Raw genomic sequence first — 27909 nt, forward strand, 5'->3', positions numbered from 1 at the left:
CTGCTTTTGGTCTGATCCCTCATTTCACGTACTGGGGGCCAGGCTAGTGGGATACAGACAGGGCATAGGATTTTTTTTTTTTTTTTGCTCACCTGCTCCTCAATCAACTGAATGCCATTTGAGGTAGGAAATGTTTTCCACATTGTAGACAACCCTGCAAATTTCCAGAATGAATGTTGGAGGGATTCCTGAAAATGCACAAGAGTTTAAGACAATCTAGGTGATCTGCTGAGCCAGAGAGTCCTGCCAGCATGATAACTTCAACTCAAGATTCTAATTTTAGGGAGAGCATTGCTTCAGTGACTGGGGCTCTGCACTCACATTGCAGGAGGCCCAGGTTCGATCCCTGGTCAGGGACTAGATCTCACAAGCCTAAACTAAGACCTGGTGCAGACAAAAGAACAAAACAAGCAAAAAGAACAGCTCAGCATCCGATGTGCATTAAAAATGATCCCAGTTTTGGTAAGAACTAACAAAGTTCATTTTAATTGGGGAGAAAATCTCAGTAGTTAAAAAAGGCACATTTGAAGAAGACTGTTCTTGAGTTCAGCTGACTTAGTCACAGCCGTTGTTACTGGACTGACAACATTGAGAGCCCGTGTAAGGCACCCTCACAGCTGTCTGCAGCCACAATGTCCCCAAGCCTTTAAATGTCTTATGTCACCAAAGAACAATGGTTTGACTTCTTACCATACGATAGTTAGACTTTGCATAAAGTAAACCCAATCCTAGAGAAAAGAACAAGCTATGAAATGACCCCATTAAATCTTCTGCTGGGTTCACTTCACTAGCACAAATAATTGCACAGGGAACTAGACAAACAGGCTGACAGACACTGAGCAAACAGTTCTTTCCACTGAGATTCCTGAATCTCTAATAAACAAACAGAAGACAGATAAATACCACACACGTGCCTCAGGAATGAAGAGTGTCTGGGTAATATATTAAGCATCTAAACTTGACATTCTAAAAAAAATACTTAGTTGAGTTAAAGCAAGAATGTGACAAGAGGTTAAAAGATGTTTCAAGAACCAGGTTACCTAAGTAAGGTCACCTGTGCCTCATGAGGCTTACACCTTTAGGTGTAAGGTTGCTGTCATCCAGGATGGTCCAACTCCCCACCACTCTCCCCCCCAAACCCTGCCTTGCACTTATTTCTCTTTTTCTCTCATTTTTGTCAACATTCTTCCCCTCTGGTACAGAGGTCCACAAGTTTTAGGTATTTCAGGATCTCCGTTCTCCTATTCTGTCTCAATCCCACAGTGAGACAGCTGCACTATTTTTGGTAAATCCCTCATGCACTGGTGCCTAGAGACTGCCTCCATGAAGTAAGCTGGGCAATGTTAGTGCTCATCTCACCCGTTTTCCTTCTCTCTGTGCTACCTGATGTTCAAGGTCCAAAAATAGTTTTCTAGTTGGAAGATCAACTCTACCATTGTCAGTGAAAAAGAAGTCACATATTTTACTTTTATTGTGTTTTACAAATCTGTCATTCCATGATAAATCAGGATAATAACCTTATCATTTAACTACGTGTTATTTGACACCTGTCTTAGATAAAATTTTCTCCATGGCATGTTGACAGAGTCAACATGAATATAACTACTTCAGAGAAATGACTTGGGGAGAGGAGGAAGCACTTTCCATATACAGGGATCCTTCTCTGACCCATGGGAATCAGAGACATACGCAAGGAAGAAACCTCTGACTATTCCATCTAGAAATTATAACTGGGGTTTCTTGTGAAGCTAGAGATACCTGTGCCATGCAAAAAATTATGGAAGTAATAATAGAATATTTCCCTAAGCATGCTTATATTTAGGACTCTCTTCCTAGTGTCCTGTCCCATTCTCCTGCATGTAATCCCACAAGCTGTTATCAGGAGGAATAGGTGACTCGACTGTGGGGCAATTCTCACGACCACCACCAGAGGGCGGGGCTTCCTTCAGATGTGGTTCCTCGTGTTCAGGAGCTGGTTTCACTTGCCTACTTTGTAGCCACAAAACAGAATATTGGTGCTGTACAGAAAGGGGCTCTCAGTTTCTGAGTGAGGAGCTTCTGAAACATCCAGATGGAGACTAGATTCGTTAGACTGGCGTATTCCAGGGAACAAGGACCGTTTTCTTCCGCGAGCATGCATTCTGTCACTCATTCAGTTCTTCTGATCATCTTAATATTCAGTAAGTAGCATTTTATTCTAAATGTTAATGATTTTTCACTTTCCTATAACTGTAGGTAAGTTTTGTTTTTCTTCTCTGACTGAAAACTCCTCTCCTGTACATTTCTATCATAACAAAGTGATTTTCTTGTAGGAGGGACCAATGGTGACTCAGTGAACCAGACAGAAGGCCCAGTGACTGTCTCAGAGGGGGCGCTCTTGACCCTGAACTGCACTTACCAGACTGCAGGTTTTGCTGCCTCTCTTTTCTGGTATGTCCAGCATCTCAACAAAGCTCCTCAACTCCTCCTGAAGGCCTTAACAGCAGACAAGAAGGTAGAGCATGAAGGCTTTCAGGCCACTCTTGTTAAGAGAGACAGCTCCTTCCACCTACAGAAACAGGCAGTGCAAACATCAGACTCGGCTGTGTACTACTGTGCTCTGAGTGACACAGTGATGGAGGGCTGCAGGGGGAGCTGAGCACAAACCCAGATGCAGATGGGGCTCCGGCTGCGGGCAGCCCCAGAAGGGGGTGTTGTGTCTCTCTCCAGTGTGCTATGCTAGAGGTCTTGTCAAAGCTCTTCCAGGTCTGCTCCTCAGAGCCAATTGGACCTAGGAATTCTTGGGTTGCCCTACAGAGAGGAATCTGGGGCAGGACAGTTCAAAAAGGAACCTAAGCGCTTTTCTCCAGAAATGCCTGTTTTCAGCCCATCCACATGCTCCCAGATGGCATAGAATCCCTTAAGGTGATATTAACTCTTCAATGACAATTCAGAAATATGCTGAAATATTTTACAATATGTTAATGAAAATTCCAAGGCACCTTGTTAATGGATGACTGTGCAACCTGGAAGCTAGTCTCTGGTTTTTAAAATTCAGGCCAAGATTGTGTATCCTGCTGAGTTTCACCTGCAGACACTCCATCTTCAGTGACTGGAGCTTTATTCTCTCTTTCCTTGGCTTTTCCATCCCTTCTGGTTGCTCCAGTGATGCTGCTACCTAAGTAAATTCCAAGAGGAATTTACTGACAAGTTTCTGACAAGGTATTCCTTCTGTCAAGGGCCCTGTGGATCAAAGCAGCCCTCTCTGTAAATATTGCAGGTGTTGTGTGTATTGTTTGTATTCATACTGGGTACAGGATATTCTCTTTGCTAATAACCTCATCTCAGGGAAATGAATGCCAAAGAATGTTCAACTTACCATACAATTGCACTCATTTCACATATTAGTAAGATTATGCTCAAAATCCTTCAAGCTATGCTTCAGCAGTATGTGAACCGAGAACTTCAGATGTACAAGCTGAGTTTAGAAAAGGCAGAGGAACCAGTGATCAAATTACCAACAGCCACTGGATCACAGGAAAAAGCAAGGGAATTAAAAAAAGTCTACTTCTGCTTCATTGACTATGCTAAAGCCTTTGACTGTGTGGATCACAACAAGCTGTGGAAATTTCTAAAGAGATGGGAATACCCAAGAAACCTGTATGCAGGACAAGAAGCAACAGTTAGTACTGCACATACAATAATGGACTGGTTGAAATTTGGAAAAGGAGTACTTCAAAGCTATATATTGTCACCCTCCTTATGTAACTTATATGTGGAGTACATTAGGTGAAATGCAGGGCTGGATGACTCAAAAGCTGGAATCAAGATTGCCAGGAGAAATATCAACAACCTCAGATATGGAGATGATGCCACGCTAATGGCAGAAAGCAGAGAGAAGCTAAAGAGCCTCTTGATGAGGGTGAAAGAGGAGAGTGAAAAAGCTGGAGTAAAACTCAACATTCAAAAATGTGAGATTATGGCATCCGGTCCCATCACTTCATGGCCAATATATGGGGAAAAGTGGAAACAATGACAGATTTTACTTTCTTGGGCTCCAAAGTCACTGCAGATGGTGACTGCATTCATAAAATTAAAAGACTCTTGATCCTTGGAAGAAAAGATATGACAGCCCTAGACAGTGTATTAAAAAGCAGACACATTACTTTGCCGACAAAGGTCCCTATAGTCAGAGCTATGGTTTACCCAGTAATCATGTATGAATGTGAACGTTGGACCATAAAGAAAGCTGAGCGCTGAAGAATTGATGCTTTTGAACTGTGGTTTTGGAGAAGATTCTTGAGAGTCTCTTGGACTGCAAGGTGATCAAAGCAGTCAATCATAAAGGATATCGACCCTGAACTCATTGGAAGGATTGATGCTGAAGCTAAAGTTCCAATATTTTGGCCACCTTATGTGAAGAACCGACTCACTGGAGAAGACCTTGATGCTGGGAAAGTTTGAGGGCAAGAGGATAAGGAGGTGACAGAGGATAAGATGGTTGGATGGCATCACCGACTCAATGGACATGGGTCTGAGCAAGCTCCGGGAGCTGGTGTTGGACAACGAAGCCTGGCCTGCTGCTGTCCATGGGGTCGCAAAGAGTTGGACACGACTGAGCTACTGAACTGAACTGAGGTCAGACATGACTGTGGTGTAATCTTTAAGATCACCACCAGAGGGCGGGGCTTCCTTCAAATGTGATTCCTTTTTGTATTCAGGAGCTGGTTTGACTTGCCTCCTCTGTAGCCACAAGACAGATGACTGCTGCTATGCAGAAAGGGGTCCCCATTTTCTGAGTGAGGAGCTTCTGTAACATCCAGCTGAAGACTACCTTTGATAGATTTGATGTTTCTAGGGAACAAGAACTGTCACCAGAATGTTTTCTGCCCCTCACTCAGTTCGGTCATCTTCTTAATACTTGGTAAGTAGCATTTTATACTAAAATGATTTCTCATTTTCCTATGATAACAGGTAAGTTTCATTTTTCTTCTCTGGCTGAAAACTCTCCTCCTGTACATTTCTACTATAACAAAGTGATTCTCTTGTAGGAGGGACCAATGGTGACTCAGTGAACCAGAGAGAAGGCCCAGTGAGTGTCTCAGAGGGGGCTCTCATGACCCTGAACTGCACTTACCAGGCCATGTATTCAACTTCCTATCCTTTCTGGTACGTCCAGCATCTCAACAAAGCTCCTCAGCTCCTCCTGAAGGGCTTAACAGCAGACAAGAAGGTAGAGCATGAAGGTTTTCAGGCCACTCTTGTGAAGAGGGACAGCTCCTTCCACCTGCAGAAACAGGCAGTGCAAGCATCAGACTCGGCTGTGTACTACTGTGCTCTGAGGGACACAGTGATGGAGGGCTGCAGGGGGAGCTGAGCGCAAACCCAAGGGGAGCAGGAGGCTGAAGTCAGGGAGAGGTATATTCTCTCCTTGATCAGAGTTTAGTGTACATTTAGAGTTTTTCAGGGAAACCAATCAAGCTCAGGTCAAATCCTAGAAACTCAGGGGGTTGGGAATTGCTCTACAGGATAATACGGTGGATGTCAGTCTTAAAGAAGACCCAAGCTCCAATTCCCAGAAGCACCCCTGTTCAGCCAGAAAGATTCCTCTTCTCTAGACTGACTTTCAAAAAAAATCTATTTTTCCTCATAATGTAAGATAGATATTAGATGTCACAAAATTAGTAGTTCATTTAGAGAAAAGGAATAGATGATTAAAAGCACATCACCTGAAGCATAATCATAAACCAACACAGAAGTACCAGGCAAATCACATAGCAGTCTGCGTGTGGCTGAGATGTAACGCTATTGAGGTGCTGTTTGCAGTGAAAGCCTTTGAACCGGAGCTGCTGCAGCCATGGGATGAAAAAGTGTCTGTGACTTTTGAGTGGCCATGTTTCTTTTATTACTTATTTGTTTGTTTTATTTTTGGTTCGGCTGGGTCTTTGTTACTGACCTTGGGCTCTCTCCAGTTGCAGCGGGTGGAGGTTGCTCTTCATTGCGGTGCACGGGCTTCTCACCGCGGCGGCTCCTCTTGGTGCGGAGCGCGGGCTCCCGCTGCACCGGCTTCAGTAGCTCAGTAGCGGCGGCATGCAGCCTCTAGGGCTGCATTTCTGTTGTAAGGAAATAAGGATGCTTGGTCTGGTGAGCTTGTACTCATTTTGGCTATAGGGTGGATATTTAAAAGCAAGATTATTTTAGCACACATTATTGATTCCTGTTAGACACATACAGCTGGACAAATTTTGTCCACCAGGAAGCTTGCTGTGATGGCATTAAACAGACAAGGAACTTTATCCAGTGTAAATTTCCATAGAAACCCGTGCCTTGGAGTGTAGGAAGAAAAGTTTCGACGATTGAGAGTAAGCAGTTTTATCTTCCTGTATGAAAGAAAAACTTTCGAGCTAATTTCACTGTAGATTTGGGCTGCAGATCCCTCCCCCCAAAAACAGCTATACAAAAATGATGCCTATTTGTTCTCAGAGGTCACTATAATCATAATAAATTGTTTTTGTCACAAAATGTATGTCTATCCTAGATGCATTGACTGAATATGCATGCAGCCCTGATGTAATTGTTGTTAATTTAATTACAGCATGATAACCCACTCCAATATTCTTGCCTGGAGAATCCCATGGACAGAGGAGCCTGTCCTCTATTATTTATAGTCTATCAGTAGACTATTAGTACTAGTCAAATAATACTAGTCAAACAGTGTTTGACTAAATCTAAAACTATATAGAGTTGTAGGTTCACTGTACGGATATTTATGCATTGCTAAGTCTGGCCATCACTGTGGATCTGAAATATCTCTGAAAGGACACTTCTTGGACCCTCCCTGTGCCCTGCCTCACCTGTGCCGTGAATGACTTGGAATGATGTGTGTAGAGTAACTGTTACCACAAATCTTCACCCCAAGGGGAAATGAAACCCTGAAGTTTGCTCAGAACTAACCTCATCACCTGGTCACATTCTCTATATGTGATTACAGAGGTATGTATGTTTAAGGTAGAGAATAGAGTATGCAAAGAAGGAATGCTAAAAACAAAATAACTCACCAATTTTACTAGTCAAAAAAACTCTATTAGCGATTCATACCTTATAGGATATTTCTTTTCTGAATTTTTACCTGACAGTATATTGTGAAATAATTATTTCACAACAATATTTACAGGTCAACATCACACATTCTAATGGTGATATTCCAATGTGTGATTTTATCATACTTTTGGGCTAATTCCATTTTACTAGATTTTTAGATTGTTTTACTGACTGTAGTAAACAATACTGGAATAAACACAAAGGTATTTGGTGATTTTCTTGATGACTCCTAGGAGTTTAATAGGACTTTACCATTAAATCTTTCTGATGTGGCTCCCTGCTCATTTCTGTGACCCTGGAGTATAGAGCGTTTTCACTATTCAATTACTGAATAGTCATATTTTCCTTGTTTCACAAAATTCTTTTATACGAAGACTTTGCTTTATACTTTAGTCCCAGTTAACTCCAGATGGCTTCAATTTTGGATGATTCTGCACCACGTATGTGCAGAGTAGCTGTCATATAACATCTAAAAGAGTTAAGTCTCTGCACTACTCTTGGTGACATCAGGTGGGAATTGACCTAGTGGATTTGCTTTCATCTGGAATTCCAAAAAGGAAGATATTACTCTTCCTTGTGTAAGGATTTTCTATCCCTATTGTACAAATAACAATGATCCCAATAAAGAGCAACTTTCCAGAAAAGAAAGTATAAGTGTGTGTGTGCATGGCACGCAAGTGTGTGAAGGACAGAGATGAGAGAGACAATAGACTTACATAGCCAAGTAATCAAGTAATTAGTTAAAAGAGTTGAATTTTATAAAACATATTGGAAAGAAGGAAGTAAAGTCACCTAGAGACCAACTTTTAATGAAGAAAATAGATGTAAGCGGTTTCAAGGAATAAATCAAAGGTGTGAAAGAAGAAAAATGTATCCTAGAATTGACTCTTTGCAATCCCATGGACTGTAGCCCACCAGGCTCCTCTGTCCATGGGATTTCCCAGGCAAGAATGCTGAAGTGTGTTGCCATTTCCTTCTCCAGGGCATCTTCCTGACCCAGGGATTAACTTGCATCTCCTGCATTGGTAGTCAGATTCTTTACCACAGTAAAGTGAGAGAAGTTGTCATTGCAACTTAATGTGAGCCTCAAAATCCTCCAGACTCCAGGGGAATATTTCAAACTCTCTGAGTCAGTCCTTTGAATCTCTTCTAACTTGAGAAAGATTGAAAAAAACACACACCACCACAGCTTCAATTTTTTCTCTTTTGTTTTTAATATTTTTTAATTGATTTGGCTGTGCTAGCTCTTAGTTGCAGCACATGGGATCTAATTCTCTGTCTGGGGTCAAACCCAGGTCCCTAGCATTGGGAGTTCAGCGTCTTAGCCGCTGCACCTGTGGCTATTTATTCTAACTGTGAAGTCCCTATTTATTCTAACTCTTTAGTGAATTATCAGTTTTCTCATGTATCATTATTGTGCAGAATAGGCTAAGGAAAGTTAAAAAGTGGGCTTCATATATGTTTTGCAAGTGTCTTCAAGCATGTATTGTGGTCTCTCTCCATGAGTTCTCATGTACTGCAGGCTGTCTTCAAAGCCTAAGACAAAAGGGACGTTGCAATTAATATGCTTTTATGTACTTACATCTATATCTATAAATATGTGTTGTATTTTTCAGTAGCTCAGTCATGTCCGACTCTTTGTGACCCAATGGACTGCAGAATACCAGGCTTCCCTGTCCTTCACTGTCTCTCATATCTTGCTCAAACTCATGTCCATTGAGTCAGTGATGCCATCCAACTATCATCCTCTGTCATCCCCTTCTCCTCCTTCAATCTTTCCCAGCATCAGGGTCTTTTCCAATGAGTCGGTTCCTTGCATCAGGTGGCCAAAGGATTGGAACTTCAGTTTAAGCATCAATTCTTCCAATGAATATTCAGGACTGATTTCCTTCAGGATTGACTGGTTTGATCTCCTTGTTGTCCAAGGGACTCTCAAGAGTCTTCTCCAACACCACATTTCAAAAGCATCAATCCTTCGGCACTCAGCCTTCTTTATGGTCCAACTCTCACATCCACACATGACTACTGGAAAAATCATAGCTTTGACTATATGGACCTTTGTTGGCAAAGTAATGTCTCTGTTATGACTATAACTGTGAGCTCCGTAGGGTCAGGAAGCGTGAATGCATTGTACATTACACAGTACACAGCACATAGTGGTTGTGTATTAAATATTGGTTGACTGAAGAATAATTAATTCATAAAATCAACAGAATAATTAAATCATAAAATCTACCCTTTGGATGCTGTTAGGTAATTGTGGATCTATTTTTTCTTGTAGTTCATTTCTCATCACCATAAGAATAGTTCTGTTTATATGTGTCATAAGTTCCCTTTCTGTTTGAACAGATTTTCTTCATATGGTACTATTTTCAGGCTTGCAATTAAATTAAATGGTCTCCCTCCTGTTGGCATAGACAGAGCCATCTTAATCACCTGAGTGAGTCTATAGTGAGGTATATCGACTTGTTCTCTTGTAAACTTGGAAGTCCCTGTTATCAGTGATTCTTCTAGGTTTCAGCCAATGTTAATGTACCCCTGCATTACCTCTTTCTTGCTTTCATTTCTAGACTTTTTAATCTCCGAGTTTTAGCCTCAAATATTTACTTGCTGTGGCTAAAGATATGAATCCTATTAAGCTAAGGATGGTAGTGGGCAAGGAGGGAGCAGTGGTCCAGACTGAAAGAAAGTCACAGTTACCTTAGTTCTCTTTGAGTCCCAATACTTTTCCTTTCCATCCTAATTTCTAGGGTTCAAAGAAAATGACCTTTGTATAACAGGTAGGCTCCATACACTAGATTTTGCCCATGAGTACAACTGGATGGTGTCAAACTATCTGTTTCTATTTATCTTTACCATTGCCATGACTTGTGCTGCTTCTCTGTATATTTTTTCTTTCAAATCTAAAGACCTAGTTTAGGGATAAATACTCCTATCATTGGGAGTCCTAGCCTAAGACAAGAAAAGTGCCTTGTCTGTTTTTCTAGTTTCTGTTTTCAAGGGCTGACTTATTTTGATCAAGAACAGTTTTAAGCTCCTGGATTCACAACCCTTAAGAAAAGTTTTAGAAAGTGTTATCCTCAATTATAATATTTGTATTTCAAAAATTGGTGTTTAAAAGACTCTGCCCCTGGGACAGTAGAAAGAATAATTACTACATCCTTGGAGAAATGAGCTGTTTGACCTTGGAATGCTGACTGTGAAAAAAGGTCAATGGAAGCCTGTAATTTTAGCAAAAAGTAATAACAGAAGGAGGGAATTTTCATTCTTGGGACATTTTGTAAATAATATTCTCTTCTTCAAGAAACACAAGCTCAATTATAGGAAAGAAGTTAGAGACAAGGAAGGAGATTCTGACGTTTAGCTCAGTTTGATGACTTAAAGATTGATAAGCATTTTTCTCAGAGAACTTTAAAGTTTAAAGAAATGTGAATGTTAGAAGAGATTACAGTTATCTTCACTCATAAGACAGATGTAACCATTTTCTGAATCTATACTAGAAAGCATTGCCCACGATAGAGCAGTTCAGAGGTGATGAATTGAGAAGGGCTTGGCTTTTTACTACAATTTTAACTTTACTCTATAGGTAGAGAAATCACACTAAGTATAAAAAGGGAAAGCCACAGGCTCAAAGAACGAATTTTTTTTTCACTCCCCTATAAGAAGTCTTCCATTCACACTTTGGTCATGTTGCTTTGAGCTAGTTACTTGATAACAGCAAATAGGTAAAGCCTGAAACAAAGATGATGACACAGCCCTTTAAAAAAATTAAAAATATATACATTATAAAAGTTAGCTCAAAATGGATCATGGACTTAAATGTAAAATATAAAACTATGCAACTCTAAAAAAAAATAAGAGAAAAACTTCAGGCTTGCGGCTAAGTAAATCTTAGATTTGACACTGAAAGCATGATACACTCACACACACATGCACACACCAAACTGAATCAAAATTAAAAACTTTTCCTCTGTAAAAGACCCTGCTAAAATATGAAATGATAAGTTACAGAACTGGAGGTGAAAGTGAAAGTTGTCCATGGAATTCTCCAGGCCAGAATACTGGAATGTGTAGCCTTTCCCTTCTCCAGTGGATCTTCCCAACCCAGGGATCGAACCTAGGTCTCCTGCATTGCAGGTGGATTCTTTACCAACTGAGCTATGAGGGAAGAAAACGAGCATCGGATTCGAACAGGTGTTTCACTAAAGAGGGGATATACAGATTGCAAATTAGCATCTGAAAAGATGTTCAACAATATTAGCCATCAGAGAAGTGCAAATTAAAGCCACAGTGAAATATCACTACACAAATCTCAGTGCGGCTAAAATAAAAAATAGTGATAACACTAAATTCTGGCAAACATGTGGGAAAAACTCAATTACTCACAAATTACTGATGAAGATATAAAATGATACGGGCATTCTGGAAAATAGCTTGGAAGTTTCTCATAAAACTAAACATGCAATCACACATTTGGACACTTATTCTAAATAAATAAAAGATTTTATTCACATAAAAACTTGTACCTGAATATTCATAACAGCTTTATTCACAGCAGCCGAAACATGGAAACAACTGTGTCCCTCAGTGGGTTACTGGTTAAGCAAACTGTGGAACATCTACACCATGGAATACTCTTCAGAAATAAAAAAGACCAACAAGTTGGATACATACAGTAACTTGGATAGATCTCATGTTTTTACTACTTATGCTAAGTGAAAAAAATCTCATTGGCTACTTCTATATAATTCCATTTCTAGGTCATTGTTGTTGTTTAGTCGATAAGTCAGGCCTGAGTCTGCAATCCCATGGACTCCCACCAGGCTCCTCTCTCCATGAGATTTCTCAGGCAAGAATACTGGAGCGGGTTGCCATTTCCTTCTCCAGAGGCTCTTCCTGACCCAAGGATTAAACCTGCATTTCCCGAAGGCAGATTCTTTTACCATTGAGCCACCAGGGAAGCCCCTCTATGACATTACCAAACAACAAAATTGTATGGATGAAGAACAGATGAGTGATTGTCTGGGGTTAATGATTAGGGAAGGGGGTCAGTGTGGCTACAAAGGTGTGCATAGCCTAGGGAAAACTTGTTCTGATGAAGCAGTTGTGCATCTTGATTGTGGTGATGAACCTATACATGTGATATACATGAATACATGAATCTGTACATGTGTAAAACTGAATAGAGCTACACACACACACACATACACACACACACACACACACACACACACACACACACACACATGTATCTGCATGCAAAACTGAGGAAATCTAAAAACTGAAACCTGTGGATTTTACTAATGTTAATTTCCTGATTTAAATACCATGGAGGAGACCAGGTAAAGAGTACACAGAGCCCCCTTGTACATTTTTGGAAACTTTCATGACTCTATATAGTGATTTAAAATTAAAAGTATTTTTAAAATGACATGCAATTTTCATAAAGTTCGCAACTGTAAATCATCTCTTGAGCTTCATTACACATCACTCATCCAGCTCCCAGATTCATTTAGTGTCTGTTCTACAAAGAGCTCCTGCATTTATCTTGCAGTTATCTTTCTCATCTTCTTTCTGAGATACACATTCAGAAACAAAGAAAAGCTGCCTTCTAACTATGATTGTAAGAGAGCTTGCTAAGTCTGGGTAAAATGAATTATATGAAAGGATGCTAAAATTGATATGTTAGTTCAATGACTTTTAAATCACTGAGAAATTACCAAATTTTCAAATAAAAAGTCCAAGAACAACAAACTCCAAACACTGTTAGTGTAAGAACTTCTGTGCTGCTTATTCTTTCTTGTCACTGAGTGGGCAAAGGATAAAATGACATCAAAACAGTGCAGCTGAGAGCTGATGCTCTTTTTCCGCATTGACGCTAAGGGAGTTGGGGCAGAGTGTGCTGTTCAGACAAGTCTTAAGAGAGCTCCTATAAATGGTGGTCAACTCCACAGCATAGACACACGTTCAATGACAAAATCCAATGGGGTGTCATAGAACCAAGCAAATTAAGCAAGGCTAGTTTTCCTATACTTATCTTCTGCTACCCACTCTGCCCTGTGACTTTCTGACCTGTCTGATGTCTACATTGGAGAGCTCTTCTTTTCCTCTGCCATGATCGCCTGTTCTGTCCTCTCAAGATCTATCAAGTTCTTGACCCTGAGTTTTAGTTATGCTTGGTCCCTGAAGCCAGACATAAAATTATTTGAAGAAATGGATTTCTTAACTTATATTCCCAATTCTCTGTCAAAGAGCTTTCCAGACAGATGCACAACTATTCTATCCCTCTGCTTCTCTCAGCACTCTGGTCTTTTTAAGGTCTCCCCTGCTGAGACTCTTGTGTACCATAGAGGGAAACACAGTTCATTACACCAATACCACTGCTACTAAGCCCCTTCATTCGCATCCGACTCTGTGCGACCCTGTGGACTGTAGCCTGCCAAGCTCCTCTGTCCATGGGATTCTCCAGGCAAGAATACCGGAGTGGATGGCCATGTCCTCCTCCAGGGGGTCTTCCCCTCCCAGGGATTGAACCCACGTCTCTTACATCTCTTGCACTGGCAGATGGGCTCTTTACCAGTAGTGCCACCTAAGAAGCCCCATTACACTGATGCTTGGGCTCAACTCCCATAACCCTTGGTAGCAGTTTAGTTTTAAAGTACATCCAAGGAACAAATACATGATTAAAATTGCAGGCAGAGAAGGCTTTTCTGATTACTGCTTTAGACCTCCTATGTACTGTGCCCACCAACATCAAGGATGTCCTTCCCTCAATATTTGTCTTTGTAGGTGGCATAGTTGTCCAGTGAGATGTTTGTGTTTGTGACCACCAGGGGGCAGTGATTCCATTCCTTTCATTTTCCCAGTGTCTTAAAAGTCAAAAGCATGAAGCTACTTGAGGATTTGCTCCTGACTGGCTGAGCCCAGCAGAAAGGCTCTCTTGTGCATTAGAGAAGAACTAAGACACAGGAGCAGCCCCTCAGGGGAGAAGATTTGGAATCACTAAAATTGCATCAAGAGTGAGGTGGCAGGATGGAGAACATGCTGGAATGTGCATTCATGGTCTTGTGGCTTCAGCTTGGATGTAAGTTGCCGGTTAAGAGGTGAGAACTTACGGGCACATTTTTCCAAAGACGGGGAGGAGAGAGAGAGGAGTCTAGACACTGCTCATCCCAGGCTTTGTGTTGGGATTTTAAGCACTGCTGAACGGAAAGCTTTGTGTTGTTTCTGACTTTGTTCTCCTGAACAGGGCTGCGTGGAGAAGACCGAGTGGAGCAGAGTCCTCAGACCCTGAGAACCCAGGAGGGGGGCAGTCTCAGCCTCAACTGCAGCCACACCGTCAGCGGTTTCAGAGGGCTACAGTGGTATAGACAAGACCCCGGGAAGGGCCCTGAACTCCTCTTCCTTCTTAACTCAGCTGGGGATGAAAAGCAGAAAGAAAGACTGAGAGCCACCTTGTTAAAGAAGGGAAGTTCTCTGCACATCGAAGCCCCCAAACCCGAAGACTCAGCCACTTACCTCTGCGCTGTGCAGACACAGTGCTCCCCAGGCACCTGCAGACAGTACCCAAACCCTGAGGCTGCGGCTCTAGAATAAGGGCGTCTTTGCTGTTTTCCTTCCTCCCGAGCACCCAGAGCCTCTTCCCAAGTGGTCCTATGGACAATGAACTCTTGTGACATAGCCAGACAGCAGAGATTACTGGGCATTCTGTCCAGGATCCTAGACAGTCCCCCCCGTCTGTACATGAACCAGGCTGCTCTTTTAAACAGCCCAGAGCTTCGCCTGTGTAGATTCGAAAGGGATAGTGGTGGTATGGAGTCTTGGTTTCCAGTCTTGGGCTCCTTGAAAAGATGCCACAGGAAACTTCTTCCCTAAAATAAATATTTTGGCATTCTCTTATAATAATCTGGCCACACATCTATAAGAGAATCTTTCCCATTTTAATATACTCTCTAAGGTCATATCTCCACCAGCCCTATTACTACATTTCTCTTCTCCTTAATAATCAAATTAGTTGACTGTCTAGACTTACTGTCCCCTCCTTGAACCTGACTTCTGTGAGCATTACTCCGTGAGAAGCTCTCACTTAAACCAGTGGCTTTGGTGGTGATAAAGCCAATGATTGTTTCTCAACCTCATCTCATCTGAGATTCTCACTTTTTCATCCTTTTTAAAAATAAAATTTTTTAATCAAAATAATACTCTCATTTATTTACAAAATCAAATAGCACTCTCTTTTTCTTCTCACTCTTCCACATAGTCTATTTTTGCCTCCCCAGAGGAACCACTTTTTATTCTCAGGTGCTGACACTGACATTTATCTCCACATTCAAAATGCTTCTTGGCTTTCTCTTCTCTCTCTCTGTAACTGAGGTACAACACATATAATAAAGTGTACAAAACGGAAGCTTAGAACTCAATGAAATTTTACACTTGTTAATATCTACATGCATAGTGTATATTATCTCTGGCTTTCTTCACTCAGAATAATATCTTTGCAATTCACTGGTGTCACTTTGTGTATGTCTTGTTTGTTCTTTTTTTAACTGATGTGTAGAGTTCCTCTATATGAATATCTAACAATTTAATTATCCATCCTCCCAGAAGTAGATATTTGGGATGTTTGGATTGATTACAGTTTTGTGCTATTGTGAAAAAAAGCTGTGTGTGAGGGGAAAAAAACAGATATTTTCCCTTCTTGTGTAGGGAAAACCCAGTTCTGCCCTATTATGTCCTTCTTTCCTATGAGTCTCCTTTACTACTCGCACAAAACATTTCTGGTCAACAAATGTGTTTTTTCCCATACCAAGCAATTCTCTGCAATCCCACCTGAGTATCCTATCATTCTACTCAGTTCTGACATTTTCTACTTGAAAAGGGCATGCCAGTCACAAGCCCAAGTGATCAACTGTGCTTCTGAACAAAAGACTGTAGATAGAAGATTCCCAAAACAAGATAAAACAAAACAAAATCCTGGGCTCAATTAATTCTCTAGAATGACTCACAGAACTAGGAGAAATATTTCACTTATTTTTACCTGTTTATTATAAAAGGCTATGATAAAGGATACAGATGAATATCCAGATGGAAGAGACGTGTAGGGTCAGGTTTGTGAGAGGAACTGTAGAGCTTCCATGTCCTCTCCAGGGACCACTCGCCTAGCACCTCTGTGTGTTCACTGATGGAAAGCTCTTCAGTAGGTCTGGGGTCTGGGCAGTGGTCCTAGGAGATGACTCCCCAGCCCACTTGTCGTTCTGCATTTTCATTTTAACTGCACCCCACAAATGATATAGCAAGTCCTACTTAATTGGCTAAGATCACCTATAAAATGTTGAATAGAATTCTTCTTATTTATTCCCAAACTCAGAGGTAAAGAATTCAATATTTCACTGTGATTATTAATTATAGTGTTTTTGATAAATATTCTTTATTTATTTAAATTGATTTTTAAATGTGAAACCAACTTTCATATCTAGAGTTAAGTGCCCTTAGGAATGTTGTTTTGTCCTTTTTACATAATGAAACATTGATTTACTATTATTTTATTGAGCACTTTCCCCCCATTTTCCTGAATGATACTAGTATTCAACTTTTTCTTTTCCATGTTAATGTCAGATTTTGGTATCAAGATTGTAATGGTTCATTAGGTAACTTGCAATTTATGGCTTCTTTTCTACCTGTAGAAGAATTTGTGTAGGGTTTTTAATGATTTAGAAAAAATTTTCAGAAAGTTCACTATAGTGAGGCCATGTAAGCATAGCCTTATGGGAGAAACTTAATAATCCTGAAATTATGGATTAAGTTAGTTTAACAGATAAAGGGTTCTTTATATATTTAGTTTTCTCTTATGATGGTTGACAAATTGTGTTCTTTTCTGCCCATGTTTTATTATTTGCTACCTTTACTTCCATTTATTTTAACTTGCTACTTTTTCCAGTTCTTTGAGTTGCAACTTTGCCTATTAATTCTCAACATTTCTTTTTTCCTGACAAATATAATTTAAATTCATAAATTTGTCTCTAATTACAAATATTCCTTGACTTACAATGATGTTATGTGCCAAAAAACTTATCATAAGCTGATAATACCTTTAGTCAAAAGTTCATTTAATATACCTAAACTCTGAACATCATAGCTCATCCTAGCCTACCTTAAACATGTTTAGAACACTTATATTAGCCAACAGTTGGGCAAAATTATCTAATACAAAGCCTATCTTATAATTTGATGCTGACTACCACATATAATTTATTTGGCACTGTACTGAAAATGAAAAACTGAGTGGTTGTCTAGGTTCAGAAGGGTTGTGTGTTGGTTGTTTACCTTTGCGATTGAGTAACTGACTGGGAGCTGCAACTTGTTGCTGATGTTCAGCATTAAAAGACAGCATCATGCTAGCCCATGAACAAAACTCAAAATTAGAAGTGCAGTTTCTACTGAATCCATATTATTTTTGTACCATCGTAAAGTTGGAAAACAATAAGTCAGGAACTTTCTGTACTGCTTTTGCTGCATCTTACATGTTTTGATATGTCATATATTCATTATTATTCAACTAAAATATTTCCATTTGAAGTGGGACCTAAGAGTGGCCAAATCCTGCCCTGCTCACCACAGGGAAGATTCCTGAAGATGCTGTATATATTAGCTTAAGACAAACAGAAAGTGAAGAAGGACTTTTAGCTGACCGTGGACCTAATTACCTCCAGGACCTAATATCACTGGTCCTCTGATTACCTCTAGGAAAGGTGAGCTTAAGGTTCATGCCTAAGTAGAGTTTCCTACTTCCTTCTGAATCCAGAATAGCAAGCTCAGAATTCCTACAAGGGTGAGGTGGAAAGATAGGACACACCTCAAACTGGCCAAGAGTTGATTTACTTTTCAGGCATCTGGGCTGAAATAGAAAGAAGAGGCAGCCCATCCCAGGGCACTAAATTAGCCCTCTATAGAAATGCATTTATCACAGGTAGGCAAAGACTTCAAAATGCAGGAGCTAGAAGCAGAATAAGTGGACTCTGGAGCCCTGTGTTTAAGTTAGACTGAGAACTCATCTCCTGGGCTTCTCTGGGGGCTCAAATGGTAAAGAATCCGCCTGCAGTGCAGGAGACACGGGTTCAACCCCTGGGCCAAGAAGATCCCCTGGAGAAGGGATTGGCTACTCACTCTAGTATGCTTGCTTGGAGAATTCCATGGACAGAGTAACCTGGCAGGATACCGTCCATGGGATCACAAAGAGTTGGACATGAATGTGCGACTAGCATTTTCGCTTTTTTTTTCAATTTCTTACTCATAAATGGACTCTGAATGACAGAATCAGCCCTCCTCACTTCTCCTTTGTGGGTAGAAGAAGAGGTGGTGGGGTTTACAAAGAAGGAAAGAAGTGGAAGCTTCCTGATTCAAGGAGAGAGACACAGGTATTATTATCCATACCTCCTGGTTTTGTTCAGTTTTGATCTTTTGGGTTTTTAGCTTTATAGTCTGCCCAATGTCTTCAGTGGAATAGATCCGAGAATTATCATGAGATTCTTGTTTCTACCTGCTGTCTTTTTGTCATTCTCATCTTCAACATCAGAGTCTTTATTATCATTTATTGAACCACTACCATACGCCAGGTCCATTGCTCAGCTCTTTAGATACTCCTTCTGTAATCTAAAACCCACAAAGTAATATTAATCTATCCTCAGGTAAGGAAACTGAGCCTTAAACATGTTTAAAAATGAAGGGATTTCTGAGATAAATGCTGCAGGCAACATAAAATGAGAATTAAAAAATAAAAACTCCAGAATTAAACAGTTCAAAATTTTTTCTGCTATACAGCAGAAAGTAACATAACATTGTAAATCAGCTATACTCCAACAAGAATTAATCTAAAATGTAAATAACCAGTTTGAATAAGTCCAAAAAACCTTTGCAAGTCAGAAATAAGTCTACTTACTCTTTTGACAACTGTATAGTATAATACTGATCTATCATAACATATTGAGTATTTGTATTGAAGGATATTTAAATATCCTTGCTGCATACAATATGCAATTTTATAATGTATTTATAAGGTTATTTCTTAAAAAATTCTCAGACAAGTGGAATATCTGGCCAATGATATGAAAATAGCACCTATGAATCTTATTTAGCTTATACTTCAGGTATAGGATGTGAAAGTGCCCATTTCCTGATATATCACACACATTGAATGTGAATATTATGATTCTTAACTCTTTTTGCAACCTGATGGCTGAGAAATGATAGAAAGGGATTTTCAAGAAAGTGTGAATTAAAGAAAACAATTCTTAAGAACTGAAGTGGCAAGAGGAGGGAGCAGTTACAGGAATTTGAAGAGGTTCAGCTGCAGCTGTGCAGTAAAACTTTTGATTTCTTCTTTTCTAACATAAGCATTTATGCTTACATTTCTCTCTAGGTACCTGTGTGTATGAGTTACTCAGTATTGTATGAGTCTTTGCCACCCCATGGACTATTGCCCACCAGGCTCCTCTGTCCATGGAATTTTCCAGGCAAGGATACTGGAGTGGGTTGTCATTCCTATCTCCAGGGGATCTTCCCCATCCAGGGATCAAACTTTGGTCTCCAGCATTGCAGGCAGATTCTTTACTGTTTGAGCTATCAGAGAAGCCCCTCTAGGTACATACTTAGCCACATTCTGCAAATCTGATGTGTTATAAATTGTTTTCCTTAGGAGGAGGGGAAGAGATAAACATTTCTCTGGCAAGGCTGGGCTTAGCCCTGAGATGGTGGTGTTTCCATGGCAACCTCGCACTCCTGGCAGATGGGCTTCTAGCGCGTCCTCCTCCGTGCCTCTGTGACTTGCTCTGATTGGCTGGGCTGACTCTGTGTTTCCTGTAGAAAGTTTTGAACACAAGAGGTAGTAAAGCAGGTCTTTTATCCTGCGAGTCCTTGAATATTTTACAGACACAAGAATTCAGTTCTCCAGTGAGTCTAAATGACAGAAGGAATGGACAAATTCCTGAGCCTGCTCATCCTTTGGTTACAACTAAACTGTGAGTTAGAGGGATTTGGAAATGGGCAAAGAATGGGCGACTCCCGGATATTCCTCCCTAGGGAAGACAGAAAGTCAGGGAGTTGTACCTGCATGGTTTCTGGGAGTTCCTGTGGAGAGCGAAAAAGTAAACTTAAGTTAGTTTCCAAGAATAATCAGCCGCTGACCAGCCTGTCTCTGTTTTCTTTCTGAACAGGGGTGAACAGTAAGCAGGACGTGAGTCAAGAGTCCTGAAGCTCTGAGCATGAGAGAGGGAGACAGCGTGGATCTCAACTGCAGTTACACCAACAGCGCTCTGCACTTCCTGCAGTGGTTTAGGCAGGATCCCGGGAAAGGGCTCACATCCCTATTGTCAATTCAGGCGAATCAGAACGAGCAAACAAGTGGAAGAATTACAGTCTTGTTGAATAAACCATCAGGACACAGTGCTTCACACATTGCGACTTCTCAGCACAGTGACTCGACCACCGACCTCTGAGCTGTGAGCCCCAGTGCGCAGAGAGAGCCTGTTCCCAGGACTCAGACTGCAGATGGGGCTCCAACCACGTCCTGGCTTGGCGCTGAGGAAACTTCTTCCATTAAGGGGTTTTCTGTATTGACTTTCCTTCCAGATAGAGGCAATTAGCAAGCGTAGGATGATTTGAGAGAATAGCATTGAAGCATGTATATTACCATAGGTAAAATAGATGACCAGTGCAAGTGCCATGCATGAAGCAGGCCACCCAGAGCCCACGCTCTGGGACAACCTGGAGGGATAGGGTGGTAGGGGAGGTGGGAGGGGTGCTCAGGATGGTGGGGACACAGGTATACCTGTGGCCAGTTCATGTTGATGTAGGGCAAAAACCATCACACTATTGTAAAGTAATTATCCTCCAATTAAAATAAATAAATTAATTTAAAAAAATATTTTAAAATGATCTAAAATTATATTGTGAATTCTTTGATTGTTAGATTTTCATCAACTTCAATTTAAATAATAGTTTTACAATCTAAATGGGAAAAGAATTTGAAAACGAGCAGATACATGTGTATGTATAACAGAATCACTTTGATGTACACCTGAAAATAACACAGCATTGTTAACCAGCTCTTCTCTAATATAAAATAAAAAGTAAAAAAATAGTAGTTTTGTTGAGATTAAGCAACATTTCACACAATTCTCTCTTTCAAATGAACACCTAAGTGTGCGTCTAGTATACTTACAACATGGCACAATCACTACCTCTATCTAGATTTGAAACCTTGTCATCACCCGGAAAGGAAACCACGCGCCCATGACACAGTCATTCCCCCGCCTTCCCACGCACACGTCCCTGGGAGCCACCCACTTGCTTTCTGACCACGGGTTTGCTTATTCTATGCATTTTATGCAAATGGAATCTTACAATACATGGCATTTTGGCATTGTTTACTTTACTTAGCATAATACTTCGGAAGTTCATTCAACTCAGGACCAACTGCTAATGTTAGTTAGTTAGTGAAAGGCTCTCAGTCGAGTCCAACTCTTTGCGACCCCTTGGACTATACAGTCCATGGAATTCTCCAGGCCAGAATACTGGAGTGGGTAGCCTTTCAATTCTCCAGGGGATCTTTCCAACCCAGGGATCAAACCCAGGTCTCCCACACTGCAGGTGGATTCTTTACCAGCTGAGCCACAAGGGAAGCCCAAGAATACTGGGGAGCATATTCCTTCTCCAGTAGATCTTCCCTACCCAGGAATCGAACCAGGGTCTCCTGCATTGCAGGCAGATTCTTTACCAACTGAGCTATGACAGAAGCCTAGGACCAACTGGAGAAAGGCAAATGTTCATCCTTAGCCAATCACATAGGATGCCATACTGCTAATTAGCCTGCTGACATTGTCCCTGTTATTCCCACTCCCCTCCACCCGTCTATTTTGCTAGAACTTTGTCAGTTTTGCTGATCCTCTTAAAGAACCAACTCTTTGTTTCATTGATTTTCTCTACTGTTTATCTCTTTTAAATTTCATTGATTTCTCCTTTTATCTTTATTATTTTCTTATGCTTGTATTGGATTAATTTATCTTTTCCTTGTCCAGGTTCTTCAGATAGAAGCTTAGATAATCTGAGATTTTATTCTTTTTTTAATATTTGCATGTGGTGCTAAAATTTCACTCTCAATACTTCTTTGGCTGTGTCCCCCCAATTTTGGTATGCTGTATTTTCATTTTTATTCAACTCATGGGAAATTCAATGATTTCCCTTGAGACATTCTCTATGACCCATAGATGATTAAGAAGTGTGTTGTTTGGTTGTCAAATGTTTGGGAATTTTCCTGTATCTTTCTGTTATTTATTTATGCTATTATTTCATTGTGGTTGGAGAACATACTCTTTATATTTCAGTTCTTTTACATTAGATTTGTTGAGTTTTTTTAGGTCCCAAGGTTTGGATTTACCTGGTATATATTCCACGGACACTTGACAAGAAGTATATTCTCCTCTGGTTGGGTGGAGTGTTGTATAGCTGATAATTAAATCCTACTGGTTAATGGTGTTATTATTGAGTTCTTCTATACATCTGCTGATTTTCTGGCAAGTTATTCCACCAGTTGTTGAGAGAGGAATATTGAAGTATTTAACTATATTTCTAGATTTGTCTCTTTTCTTTTTAGCTTTAATTTTTGTTCCACTTATTTTTCAGCTCTGTTAGTTGGTACATATACATTTAGGATCTCTATGTCTTCTCAGTAAATTATCCTCTTCATCAGTAGATAATATTTCTCTGTCTCTGGTAATTTTCTTTGTTCAGGAGTCTGTCTACTTTATCTGATGTTAATATAGCCATTATACTTTCCTTTGATTAATGTTTGCATAATACATCTTTTCCCATCCTTTTACTTTCAAGATGACCATGTCTTATTTGAAATTAATTTCTCTCAGACAGTTATAGTTGGGTCATGTTTCTTAATCCACTTTTTGTCTGAACTGTTTTGTCACTTGTGTGTTCAGATCAACTTCTGTGTCTTAGTTTCTGTGTGTAGATCACTTGTTTTTAATGTCTTGATATTTTAGGGCTCAGACTTCCATTTTATTTGATTTTTTGTGTGCTTTTTTTTTTGTCCCTTATGTTTTTCCTTCTAACCTCCTGTGAATTATTCAACATTTTCTAGGATTACACTTCAATTTATCTGCAGTGTTTAGTGTGTGTGTGTGTGTGTGTCTGTTAGTTGCTCAGTTGTGTCTGACTCTTTGCAACCTCATGGACTGTAGCCTACCGGAATTCTCTAAACAAGAATACTGGAGTGCATAGCTATTATCTTCTCCAGGGCATTGTGTCGACCCAGGGACTGAACCCGGGCCTCCCGCATTGTAGGAAGATTCTTTTAAGGTCTGAGTCACAAGAGAAGCTCCGATAGCATGTCAGTAAGTTCAGTTCATTTCAGTCGCTCAGTCGTGGCCGACTCTTTGTGACCCCATGAACCGCAGCACGCCAGGTCTCCCTGTCCATCACCAACTCCTGGAGTTTACTCAAACTCATGTCCATTGAGTTGGTGATGCCATCCAGCCATCTCATCCTCTGTCGTCCCCTTCTCCTCCTGCCCCGAATCCCTCCCAGTATCAGGGTCTTTTCCAATGAGTCAACTCTTAGCATCAGGTGGCCAAAGGATTGGAGTTTCAACTTCAACATCAGACCTTCCAATGAACACCCAGCACTGATGTCCTTTAGGATGGACTGGTTGGATCTCCTTGCAGTCCAAGACACTCTTAAGAGTCTTCTCCAACACCACAGTTCAAAAGCATCAATTCTTTGGTGGTTAGCTTTCTTCACAGTCCAACTCTCACATCCATACATGACCACTGGAAAAACCATAGCCTTGACTAGACGGACCTTTGTTGGCAAAGTAATGTCTCTGCTTTTTAATATGTCTAGGTTGGTCATAACTTTCCTTCCAAGGAGTAAGCATCTTTTAATTTCATGGCTGCCTATAGCATTTAGATGTGTCTTGTTGTATAGCTGTTTTTATATGGTTGCTCCAGTTATTGCATTTACATAACACAGGCTATTGGTAATATTATTTTACCTATTTGAATGTAATGTATAAGTATTGCCTCCCTTTACACTTATTTATTCTCCCCATTCATAAAATAATTTTCTTTAGTATTTCCTCCATGTGTATCTAGAGCCTCATTAGACAGTGTTATAATTTTTCCCAGATATACAATTATATTATTTTATATATATGTTATTATATAACATTTAATATGCTATAAAATATTTCTACCAAATATAATTTAGGAAATTCAAGAGGAAAAGTCTATTATATTTATCCATATTTTTGCTTATTGTATTCTTTATTCCTTCTTGTTGTTTCAAGACTCCTTCCTTTATAATTTTATTTCTGTTTATAGAGCTTCCTTTAGACATAATTTTAGGATAGGTCTTCTGGTGACCACTTTTCTTAGTTTTCCTTCAACTGAGAATGTCTGAATTTCACCTTTATTAGTGAAGGCTTCTGGATTAATGGCTCTTCTCTTTCTGCAGTTGAAATATATTGGATTATATCCTTCTGGTTCAGTTAAATCTGGAAACTAAAAAAATTATAACATTGTGATTTTATGTTTCATTCTAAAAATTATTTTGTATCCAACACTTAAAAGTTGAAGGATAGCTGATTGACAATGTTATGCTAATTTCTTCTGTAGAGCAAAGTGACTCAGTTATACATATATAGACTTTCTTTTTTATTTTCTTTTCCATTATTGTTTACCCCTGGATATTGAATATAGTTCCCTGTGCTATACAGTAACACAGGACATTTTTAACTCACAATTCTGTTTTTTTAAAAAGCCAAATAGTTCAAGGCTGACAACATATAAATCCTCTTCTGTACATAATCATAATGCTTTGAAATTCAACCATAGAAGGGCAGTAAAAAGGTGGGGCATGTTAATGAAAAGTGAACTTCTCTGTAGTTCTCTATTTGGCCTCTGGAGGGCACTGCTGCCTAAATTGGAAATTGCTTTTCTGTGAAGGATCAGAACCTCACAAAACCCTCGGGTTTAAAGAGATGTTCTGAACATTTTTAACACAGTGAGACGTAAAACATCTCAGACACCAGAGATAGGCATTTTGTTAAGACAGCTTCTCTTCCTAACAACCTCCCTACAATCTCCATCAGAAGAAATATATATCCTTTGTCATTCTTAACTTCAGAGAAACCTGGGTTCAAGTCAGCCAGTCTTCAAACTTATTTGTGGGGAACCTGTTAGAAAGGAGCTCACTGCCTCTTCACTGCTCCACTATGACCTTGGTGTTCACCTTGATGCTTGAGATGCTCCTGTTTCTGAGTATTACTCCATTTTACTGCTTTGTCCACACATGGAATATTGTTCCATGTTGAATAGAGACTTTTTGTTTTAGCTGAGTTCACTGATTCAGCACTGATGTTTCAGCAGGAGCTGGAGCCCAGTCAGTGACCCAGCCTGATGACCACATCACTGTCTCTGAAGGAGCCTGTCTGGAGCTGAGGTGCAGCTACTCATCTTCTGTTTCACCATACCTCCTCTGGTATGTGCAGTACCCGGACCAAGGACCCCAGCTTCTCCTGAAGTACGTGTCTGGAGACAATCTTGTTTCAGCCATCAGAGGTTTTGAGGCTGAATTTAGGAAGAGTGAGAAGTCCTTCCACCTGAGGAAAATACCAGCTCATTGGAAAGACTCGGCCAAGTCCTTCTGTGCTCTGAGTGACACAGTGCCTGGGGCTGCAGGAGGAGCTGAACACAAACCTCCTGGACCCTGTAGCTCAGTCTTTGTTGTATTAGGAGGTTGGCATGTTCTGTGAAGGCAAACAGCACAGACAATACAGAATCCTGGAAGTGTTTGGTTCCCATGGGCATCTTAGATTCTTCTTTTCTTCATTTTTTCTTGTCTTTTCTATTTATTTTCCTTATCATTTTGCAAAGGAAAGAATCCTGTTTCTTGAAATTTTGCATTTTTGTCCTCTAGAATCAGAATTCTAGGGAAAATGAGGCCATAGAATTTTCAACAAGCTGGAGAAAGCTACTTACTGCTGGGTCATTTGGAATAGTGATGGGCTGAGATATAATAGCTTGAGATTGGCCATGTGAGTTGATATAACACAAGTTAGAGAATTTGCTTTACAATATCAATCTCATCTCTCAAGCAAACAAAAAACCCAGGACAATGCCTTATTTCTAACTGCATTATCTCCAGACTATTTTGCTAGTATCCTAAGAAGCTTCTTTCCTTAAAGGATTTCAACTCTTTGACTAAAGCGTTTGGGACTGGTTGAGCTAATTACTGTTGGCACTTAAGGATGTATATGGGTGACCTTTCCAAACACAATATAGTGTGAAGCAAAAAAAGTTCTCCTTTATTCTTCAGTCTCCATTAATAGGCTTCCCACGTGGTGCAGTGGTAAAGAATCTGCCTGCCAATGCAGGAGACACAAGGGCATCCTCCCTAATGAGGAGGAAGATGAGGAGTGCAGTGAAGAGGTGGTTAAGTCATCCATAGGGGGCAGTTCTTCTGGGTCTGTGTTTATCTTTGGCCAGATATCTCTCTCCTTTTCCCACATCAGACCTGTTTTAGACACTCCTGAAAGATGCATGTGCATCTTTTTGCCAAGATGGATTCCAGCACAGAGCTTTGTGGGATGCTTGGCATCATCTGTTATGAGGCCATGCCACCTCCTTTTTGAGCTCCGAGGAGTCTTTCTGTGCCTGCAGTTTTCCTTGACCTTTTGACCTCAGAAGTGGTCACTTTTTTACTCTAGTAGAGCTCAGCTCCTGCCATTAATTGTCTTGGTTACTGAGGCTAATTAGCATGACAGGTTAATGAATCTGAGAGAAGAGGTGTGTGGGCAAGGAGTTTATTTGGAAAGCTGGCTGACCAAGAAGATGGCAGACTAATGTCTCAAAATAATCATCTTGTCTGGGTCTGGATGGCAGGTTCTTTTACAGAACAGGGTGGGGGAAGGTGAGGAAACAAATTAAAAAGGCAAACTTAATCTTGTAAACATCTCCTAGAATGGCAAGCCTCAGGCAGGGGATGTATTGATTTCTTCTTTCCTACCATCCACAAGTGGATAGGTCATGAACAAAAGCCTTTTAGCTGTCAGGCCGAGGGGCTGATTCTCTGAGGCAGCCCATTATATATGATTATAATAACAAAAGCAGTGAAAAGCAAGTCAAAGGAACAGTTCCAACAAGGTAGAATTGGTTCTTCCCTCAGTATTTGGAGTGTGTAGGGAAAACAAAGGTTGAATTTTACTCTGCTTAACAAGTACCAGCTGTCTAGCCCAGGGGCCCATCTACCTCTTACCTCCGAAACTCATTGTGAGTTTTCATGTGCTCAGTCGCTCAGTCGCTCAGTCCGGTCTTACTCTTTGCCATCCGATGGACTACAGCACACCATGCTCCCCTGGCCATGGGATTTTCCAAGCAAGAATACTGGAGCTGGTTGCCGTTTCCTTCTCCAGGGGACCTTCCCGACCCAGAGATCGAATCCCCATCTCTTTTGTCCCCTGAATTGGCAAGTATATTCTTTACCGCTCAATCCCCTGGAAGACTCTTTCAAATGGGGTTAGTAATAATAGAGGAGAATAATTTTGTGTGAAGAAAAGCTAAATCATTATCGGCATATAAGAAGCATGCTTTTTGATGAATATTCCTTTCAATTAATAGCTCTGCCTTATTCCCTGATTCAAGAACTAGACATTTATGACCATAATGCAAAATATCTATATTTACATTGATTGTTATTATCTTTATCTATGTTGTTATCTTTATCCATAGCTCTCAGGAATGTCCCCTGGATCAAACAGGGAGTCAT

General features: G+C 40.3%; 3 pseudogenes and 1 gene segment (V, D, J or C); all 4 read left to right on the forward strand.

Annotated features, from left to right (window-relative positions):
• The window catches only part of LOC122704630, a 42599-nt gene extending 27868 nt beyond the window's left edge, over positions 1-14731 (forward strand). The window contains 2 exon segments of the V gene segment in view: positions 13947-14164; positions 14330-14731. Coding sequence covers positions 14113-14164; positions 14330-14676 — 399 coding nt within the window.
• Positions 2013-2835, forward strand: LOC122705775 (annotated as a pseudogene).
• On the forward strand, positions 4859-5356 carry LOC122705776 (annotated as a pseudogene).
• Positions 14732-19991: 5260 nt separating the features above from the next.
• Positions 19992-20858, forward strand: LOC122704650 (annotated as a pseudogene).
• The last annotated feature ends 7051 nt before the right edge of the window (positions 20859-27909 follow it).

The sequence above is a fragment of the Cervus elaphus genome, chromosome 12, assembly GCF_910594005.1.
Source record: "Cervus elaphus chromosome 12, mCerEla1.1, whole genome shotgun sequence".
Lineage (NCBI taxonomy): Eukaryota > Metazoa > Chordata > Mammalia > Artiodactyla > Cervidae > Cervus > Cervus elaphus.